The sequence below is a fragment of the Notamacropus eugenii genome, chromosome 5 (assembly GCF_028372415.1).
Source record: "Notamacropus eugenii isolate mMacEug1 chromosome 5, mMacEug1.pri_v2, whole genome shotgun sequence".
NCBI classification, from domain to species: Eukaryota; Metazoa; Chordata; class Mammalia; order Diprotodontia; family Macropodidae; genus Notamacropus; species Notamacropus eugenii.
In genome coordinates, this window is record NC_092876.1 from 3,862,972 (window position 1) to 3,872,272 (window position 9,301).

General features: G+C 45.8%; 1 protein-coding gene across 1 annotated transcript in view; it reads right to left on the reverse strand.

The window, feature by feature from the left end:
• The window catches only part of LOC140508183 (uncharacterized), a 79,550-nt gene extending 70,477 nt beyond the window's left edge, over positions 1-9,073 (reverse strand). Inside the window, 1 exon segment of the mRNA XM_072615961.1 lies at positions 5,741-9,073. Within this exon segment, the coding sequence (XP_072472062.1) occupies positions 5,741-6,004 (264 nt within the window). The 5' untranslated portion in view covers positions 6,005-9,073.
• Positions 9,074-9,301: the final 228 nt, after the last annotated feature.

A 9,301-nucleotide genomic window follows, 5' to 3' on the forward strand; every position in this document is an offset into this window, starting at 1 on the left:
TAGGGCAACAGTCTCCTCCTGGTCCCTCAGGCTCTCACTCTCTCACCATCTCTTAAATATGCCCCCTTCTCTGCTCTGTCACTGCTCTCAAACTGCTGCTTGCCTCACACCTGGACTACAGCAACAGCTGCTGGGAGGTCTGCCTACCTTCACTCTCTCCCCATTCTGATCTGTCCTTCACTCAGCCACCAAAGGTGCTCTTCCTAAAACACAGGTCTGATCATCTCACTGTCCCCCCCCAACTCGATAAAGACAGTGACTATGCCTACAGCCTCCAGGAGCATATACGAAAAGCTGTATTTGGCATTCAAGACCCTTTATAATCCATCTTCTCCTCCCTTTCCAGTGTTATTCCACCTTGTTCCCCAAAATGTACTTGTTGATCCAGCAGTCTGGGCCTCCTGGCTGTTCCACCAAGAAGATGCTTCATTTCCCAGCCTCTTTCCTCATATTTTTCACCAGCTGGGTCCTCCATGCCTGGAATTCTCTTCTCACTGATCTCACCTCCTAGCTTCCTTCAAGGTTCAGCTTCAACTCACTGCTCTTCCTGCTCCTCCTTACCACTCATGCCTCCCCTCCCTTAATTATCACCAATTTATCCAGTAGCTCATCTGTACATGGTTATTTTCATGCATCTCCACTGGAGTCTATGAGCTCCTTGACAACAGGGATTGGCTTTGCCTTTCTTTGCATTCCTAGAGCCTAACACATAGTAGGTGCTTTTGACTTTTTGACTGATAGTAGGTGAGGGGGAATAATTGAAGCAAATTTCTCCGATAAAAGTTTCATATCCAAGACATGTAAGAAACAGATTCAAATTTATAAGAGTTTGAGGCATTACCCAAATGGCTGAAGGATGGAAATCAGCAGTTTTCAAAGGAAGCACTATCAAGAAACATGTGAAAAAAGGCTCTAAATGATTATTAAGCAGAAAAATGCAAGGAAAACCAGCTCTGAGGCTCCAGAACAAAGGCCAGCCCAGCATTAAGAGACTTGAAAGGAAAAGCAAGCTGTCCAGAGAGTGATGGTTCCTCCTGACCTCCATGACCTCCAGCTCACGGGCAAACACCCTCACTGTCTGGTTGTATTCGAGTTGAGAAGATAAACGAGTAAGTAAGGAATGCTCAAGCCTAAGAGGAACTTACAAACCCAGTGCCCGGGCACCTCCACAACACACACAAACGCACCGAGAGAAGGGGGAGAGGAGGACGTTCCCACCCGGGAGACAAAGGCAGGCAAAATAAACCAGCAGGAAAGGGAACAAAGAGAAAGAGGACAGGGTGTGTGGGGGGAGAACAGTAAGAAGACAACAAGGCCTGGACCTGCATCCCCTGATTTTCAGAGGGGGGGGCACTTTCCAAACCTTCTCAAAGACAATTACTGTGTCTGTTTGGCTGGACTGTCTTCTCTATTGAGGTGAAGCAGTGAATACAGCACCAGCCTGGAGTCAGGAAGACCTGAGCTCACATTTGACACTTCCTAGCTTTGCGACCCTGGGCCTTCCCCTGAGTACCTCACAAAAGAACATAATAAAATAAAATGAAACAAATACAACGATGGACTCGCTAAAAATAGGGAATAAGGGAGAGACGTTACGAAATGCAAATAATATAAAACAAACGACAGCATCCAGCTTGGAGTCAACTGAAAGTGGGTTTGTGACATGACCAACGAAACTGCTCAAAAGGGAGTAAACTGAGCTTTGAAAGAGAATAAAGATTCAAAGGATCAAATTTAGAAGTGAAAAAGCAAAGATTCAGGTGTGGTCCTAGGCTTCTGAACATTTTTATCATGATATACTGTACCTCAATGGTTCACAACATTTTTTGCTTCTCAAACTCACTTTAACAACAAAAAAATATGTTGTGACTCTCTGGGTTCCTATTTTGAACAAGAATAAAATGAAAATATACAAAAATGTGCTAGAAAATGGCAGGAAAATTTTACAAGTGTTTTTTTTTCACTAGATAAGAGATAAAAGAGAAATAGTGCTTTTCTTATTTTTAGCAACAAATGTATAAGGCTTTCATTTCTGAATGGCTTTTGTAGTCCAAAATTCAAGGCAATTACATTTTCTTCTCCATTTCCTTTCAATCTAACAATCAGAGAAATGGAAGGCATATCAAACAGATGATAAATCCAATTTAATTTACTAGAAATTCCAGGAGAACGTTCATTGAAAGTCATTCTAAAAATTTCAGACGACCACTGAAGTCACTAGCTGGACCCAAAGCTAGTTCACTTTCTAACAGCATTCAGTCCTACTCCACAGTTTCTGTGGAGGCATGATTGTACTTCGTCCTTCAGCCTGAGTGCTGCGGATGTTTGCCTCAGCCCCTCAGTGATGGGCTGGGTCATCAGTGTTGTAAAAGCTGAACGTCAGACAAGCTAATCTTTGTAGTCATGTTTTACCTTTTGTACCATCACTCAGGTAAAAAGGACTCCAAGGGTTGGGTCAATCCCACCAGGCAGGTGCTACAGTTAACACTATATTATAGTTGAGAAAAATGGGACAGAGGGAAGTTAAATGACTTGCCCAGCCAGCATGTAAGTGTCTGAGATGGGACTGGAATTCAAGTCTTCCTGACTCCCCATCCTGCCTCCACAGAGCCACCTGAAGCATGGAGACTGCATGATTGGACATCTCCCTCCTACTCTCCTGGGCTGGATTTGGGCCTGAGTCACTACCACTTGTCATGATGGGAGGAGTCAGAATGCTCCTAGATCCCCACAGACTCTTCCAGACTTTATCCCATCTTCTTTGGGGTTCACATGTATCATCGAAGCAAGATTCCTTCAGTATTCCTGAGAGAGCCCTTGGCACTCTCTCTCCTTCCTCAGAGTTTAGCAGCTGGCCCAAGGCCTTTCTCAGTTTGCCAACCCCAGCTCTTAGACCAGGGGTCTCTGACATGCCTACGGATACTCTCACAAACCCCCCTCAGCCACACACAGAGAGGGTCATCTTTCATCTTGCCATTACGCTCAGCTGTGACAGCCCATTGTGCCATTCCTTCATTCCCTTTGTCTTATTAATCCTGACCATATTCTTCAACCTCACCATGACCCCCAGTCCCTCAACCCCTCAAGTCCTTTCTTAGGCCACTCTCCTCCATTCCCTTCATAGGGCTCTGTTGGTGAGCCAGTTCCAATAAGCACTCTCCTCTACACTGCAACCCCTGCTAGGACTCGCTAGGCCCCAGTGGCACTTTTCCTCTCAGAGTTCACTGCCAATTGATGTTACATGGCCCCTTCTCCACCCTCACTGTTGCCAGGGAACCCTTTGAGGCCTCCCTGATTCACTGGCTCTCCCTCTGACCTTGTCATCCCTCTCCTCAAGTCCCCTAAGAGAACAAAGGCACCCTGGCCCTCACTCTCTCAGCTGAGACCCTGCCTTGGACTTTTCCCCTCCCCTTCCTTATTCCATGTCACCCAGGTGCCTTCTGCTCTGCCATACACACATGAAAAAGTGGCCCTTCTCTTGTCAAAGCAAATCCCTCTACCTGAACACGGGCTCCCATTCCACCCTATCTCTTCTGTCCTCTCTTGCCTACTATGATACTCACTCATCTTTGCCCTCTCCCAAATGACTTGCCGAAGCAGCCTCGACTGATTTCCCACTCCCTACAAATATGCCCACGCTCCCCTCATCCTTAAAAAACCCCTCCCCGATCCATTTACCCTTAATAGCACTAACCCTTTTGTAGCTAACGACAGGATAATTCCAATAGATGCAGAAAATAAGTACAACTCAGAGGGCCCTTTGTAAAAGAAAAGAAAAGCAGCCATCCAAAGCTAGAAGCAAGCTCAGATGCCTTGGGGATACAGCACAACATTTCACAATAACATGATAGTAAAGCAAGGACAGCCACCAGCCTCACTCTTATTTAATATAGTTCTACAAACGCTAGCAATAAGACAAGTGAAAGAAAAGGCACCAAGAATAAAGTTATAGGTTGGCAGGCAGCTTCGGTAAACTCGTAGGCTACAAATTCAGCTGCACTTCTGTATAACAATATTAGCCACAACAACAACTAGCAGGCCCTCCCCTAAGTGCTTTGGCAACCTCATGGCACCCTTGGGAAGGAAGCACTGTTGTGATCCCCATTTTATAGCTGATGAAACTGAGGCAAACAGGGTGAAGTGACTTGCCTAGGGTCCCACAGCTATTAAGTGCCCGAGGCTGGATTTGAACTCAGGTCTTTCTGACTCCAGGCCCAGTACTCTATCTACCACGCTATCAGAAACTTTATAGAACTTGATAAAATAGTAACAAAATTCATTTGAAAAAATAAAATATTTTGACCGGGGTGGGGAACCTGTGGCCTTGTAAATCCTTAAGTGTAGCCTTTTGACTGAATCCAAAGATTCAGTGGCCTTAAGGCTGCAGGTTCCCCACCCCTGAGTTGGACTATCAAGGGAAATGATAAAAAGAGGTAGGAATACAAAGGGGAGATCATTTCTAGGCCTCAAATTATATTAGAAAGCAGCAGTCATCTAAACTTGCTGCTTAATAAAGAACAGATCAGTGGAACAGCCCAGGCAAAGGACAATTGGAAATAATGGAACTAGATAACCCAGTGTTTGATAAAATGGAAAGGATCAATTACCTAGGGAAAAAAATTTCTTATTTGTTCAAAACTGCTGAGAAAACTATAAAGCAGTCAGGCAGAAATTAGACTTAGACCAACATGCTACCCCCCATTCCACAATACATTCTAAACTGATATGTGACCTTCATATTAAGTTCACACTGCAAAAAAACAGAAGAAAAGCAAGTCCTACACCACCCCTAGCTACAAACACGAGACGTATTCATAAACAAACGAGAGCTAGAGGCAACCACCAAAGTTAAAATGGTTGGAGCACAACTTCCATCACATGACATGGAAGGTCGTGCAGAGACAACATCAAAGCACCTGGGATAAGAAAGAGGGGGTCGAATGGGAACAAAATACATCAAATTTATCTGATAAGGTTTTGGTATCCAAGGTATATAAACAACGAAGAAACATGAGACTGAGCCATTCCTCCAAAGACAGGAGCAAGCAGTTCTCAAAAGTTCTCAAAAGAGGGACTTCAAAGGATTCGCAAGCATGAGGAAAACATGCTCCAATTAACAAATCAGAGAAGTGCACATCAAAACAGCACTGAAGCTTCAACTCCTACTCCACAAATCGGTAAAAGTGATAAGCAACAACACCAGTCAGTGTTGGAGAGGTTGTGGGAAGATAGGCACACTGGCACACTGCTGGTGGAGCTGTGAAGCGGTACAGCCATTTTGCAAAACAATGTGGAATTGAGAAAAGAAAGTTCACATTCTCTGAACCAGACTCCTTCACTGGGCTTATACCCCAAGGAAGTCACTGATGAGAGAAAAGTCCCCATGTGCTCCAGAATATTCAGAGCAGCACTTGTGTGAAAGCCGAGGAGCGATGCCCATCAGGAGGGGAAGGGCTAACCAACTGTGGGACGAGACAGAACACTAGTGTGCTGTAAGGAGCGATTCATGTGAAAAATGGAGAAGTGTGGAAAGATCTCTATGAGCTGATGGGGACTCAAAGAAACAAAGCCAAGAAAAAAATATACACAGTAACTGCAGCAATTTAAATATGGAAATATTTAAATAATAAAAGAAACGCAGAAAAAATACTATACGCAAAACCATCGAATGAATGCTGCAGAACTATGAGTAATAAGCACGGCTAGAAAGAACAAGTCTAAGAGGATGCTTCCCACCTACCCTTCCAGAGAGGTGGGAGGTCCACAGGTGCTGACCGCTGCGCGTGTCTCCAGACTTTTTCACCGTACTGAGCAATTGTACTGATCTTCTTCCTCTTGTTTTCCTGTTTCCTTTTGTCTTTAAAAAACACTTTTTGGTTAGATGAGATGGCTTTCTGGGAGGAGGGGGGGAAGGGATACTGGGGAAAAGCGTGATGATACAAAAAACAAAAGATCCATAAAAACATTTTAAAACGCAAAAACAGAAAGAAAATTTAAAAGACATTTTCCAAAGAAATAACGAAGGGAACAGTTTCAGAGAAAGCCGGTATGACCTGTATAAACTGATGAAAAACGAAAAGATTAGAAGGTGAACGAGTGAGGCAATAATAAGACATTATAGCAAAAAGCCAGTCTTGCAAGATCTGAGACGCAGTTCCAAATCACGCATGGCCACGGACAAGCCCCCAGCTCACCCAGAGGCTTTGAACTTGGGAAAGCACAGCCAAATGAGGAATACGCTGTGCCTGGCTATCCATATTTCTTATAAAAGCTCTTTTTCTTTTTTTTGCTGGGGCAGATGGAGTGAGTTTAAGAGCCGAAGGGGGAAGAGAGAAAATAGATAGGTGTTCACCGAAAACCAAGTGACTTTTCTAAGGCTGAAATCCGGCCATGTTACTCCTCTGCTCCACAAAGCTCTCTGGACCCAGCGATCTTGAAGATCAAAAAGCCCTCCACCAGCTTTTCCAGTTGTTCACAGCATGTCTCCAAGCCTTCTTTCTAGCCTCGTCACTCACTTCTCTCCAGGCTGAATTCTACCTTCAGTCAAACTGGGCCTCTCTCTGCTCCTCACGGCAGGCACCTCGTCTCCTGCCTCGGCCCTGGAGTTCACTGTCTTCCTTCAGGACAGACAAAGTTGGGGCACCACCTTCTACAGGAAGTCCTTCTTGATCCCCTCAACAACATGTGCCTTTCCTCATCCATTACCCTTGTTCAGTGGCTTTATATTTCCACTGCCTTGCTCTGCTGTGATTAGTTCTGGTTCTGATTTTTTATTCATGTACATGTTATCACTCTGCAGAGAGCAGGGACAGTTTCATTTTTTTTTTTTGTATTCCACTGCGTGGGCCCTAGCAGAAACTTAACGAAGGCTGACTGCTCTACCGACTGATATGCTGGGCAAAAGGGAGAATTAAAGGAGTGCCAGGGGAGATATCACTGACCTGGAATTGTAGAACAATTCTGTAGACTCTCGAGAGGGAAGATTCTCACTCTGGATTCTCTGCTGGCACAGCCAAGGTGACTCAGGTGGAGGAAACCCTAAGCGGGGAGCTCTTCTGGGCCTGATGGGACCAATACCAAGGAGAGAGGGAATCCAGGTGCCCCCTGAGACTCACCTTCGACTGGAGGAGGGCAGATTTCCAAGAACATCAGAAAAGAGTTCTCCTCCTGCCAAATGAGCAGGGGAAGCTGGCCCAAGATGGATGAGAAACTCTTAAACAAATTAGTTCTGAAGCAAGAGCACAAGTGATTCCAAGGAGAAGGACACGCAAGGAGCTACTGAAACGGATGACATGTGGATGCAGAGGAGAGGAAATAAGATGTAAAAGGGACCCGATGTGGCAAGGGTCAATCACTGTGGTGAAGACGATAGAACCCACTGACCCTGTAAAAACAGGCTGGTGACGCCAAGATCTGGTGGCCTATGACAAGACAGACTCTGAAAATGGGCCACAGGGAGGAGGCTGCGATAGTCAACTTTAACATTGATTTGTTTTCTCTTTCAAGGAAAATGATCTTCAACAATTTAGCCCTAAGCCCTTGGGAGGACAGAGCGAAACTGAGGAGCAAGGAACAGAAATGCACGGTCAGAGAGCAGACAGGCAACCATGAGCTCTTCTCAATGAATTCAAGTCACCAGGAGCAGATGAACTACGATGGGAATGCTGACAAAAGTGGCAGACATGACTGCTGACCCATAATCAAGGATCTGGGAAGGACTTCAGAGAACGCGAGTGTGTACAGCGGGCCACAAAGGCCAAACAAGGGAAAAGGGTGGAATCCTTAAAGTATCCTGGCAAAATATGTGAAAGCATCTCCTCAAGGCAGGGGGGCGGGTGTTGGCAGCAAGTAGAACAGAAAGCAGAGAACAGAAGAAGCCAGCGAGGTTGCCCTGGGAACAGGCCCCAAGGCCCTGTCTGTACCCTTTGATCCAAAAAGCACACCCCCCAGGAAGCCAAGGATTGAAAAAGAAAGGTCCGGCAACTACAGAAACGTTGTGGTAGCAAAGAAGTGGGAACAAGGTAGATTCTGATCCCCACCTGGGGAAAGGCAACACGAGAAACGATGACCAAAGGATACAGGAGACGTGACGGCAATGGAACCTTACTGGGCCGTAAGACACAAGAATCCTGATGAATACACAGAAGGCCAGGAAAACTTAGCTACAACGCAGCGGGGGTTGAGTGATTTGCCTATGGTCACGCAGCTAAAAAATGTCTGAGGCAGGATTTGAACTCAGGTCTTCATGCCCTACAAGTCCTGTGTTCTACCCACTAGGCCACTGGGCTCCGTGAGAAGTTGGAAGGGGATCATAAAGGGAACCTTACGCAATGTAAAAAGAGAAGATATCAATAAAAACCAACTTTAGCACGCAGGGAAACCTGGAGAGATTCCTATGAATGCAAACATGATGCTAACGCTGATACACCAAAGGGAGTTCAACGTGCCCGACTAGAGGGAACAGCAGGGGCGCGGCTCTCAGGCTCTTCTTTGCAAAAGTGTGTGTCCATGGAGAGAGGATGGCACCCGCTGTTGGGCTTCAGCAGGATCTTGTATTTCCTTCTGCCCTTTCTCATTCTTTCCTCAGAATGGCTCTCCAGCTAGGAGAGGAGGAAGGACATGCTGAGAAGTGGAGGTGATGTAAAAAACAAAACATGGCAAGAAAAGATTTTTAAAATGATAGCCTCATGCTGTTGACATAGAACCAAATAGTAAAAATCAGGAGAATGCTAAAAACTGCCTAAGACTTTGGCAAAGAATTCTTCAAGCTCCCGTTTGACCTGTCTAACGGTAACAGCGTGCATTTACCGAGCATGTTCTGTGTATTATCACCTTTTACCCTCACCACAGGCACAGGAGGGAGAGGCTATTACTGGCCCTGTGTTACAGAGAAGTAAACTGAGGCAGGCAAAGGTGAAGGGACTTGCCCAGGGTGGCCCAGTTAGAAGCTACAGAGCCTGGATTTGAACTCAGATCTTGCCAACTCCTGGCCTGGTGCTCTATCTACCACGGTGCCCCCTTGGCACTGTTAGTAAGGGCCCAGAACAAGGGGCTTGGTCTAGACAGGGCAAACCCCAACTCACCGAGGATTTGGCTGCTCGGAAGCCTGAAGTCAATCCCTCTTGTTTCTCCATGCTCCTTTCTTGGTGATGGACAGAGTCTTGAGGCAGTCCAGCTGAAGAAGGAAAACAGAGTCATGAAGGAATCCTCCAATCTCCCCTCGAGGGCCACCAAAGTCCCCAGACAAAGAAGAGGTGTGATCCGAAGGTTACTAGAAAACAAGAGGTTCCAGGGGGCCCAG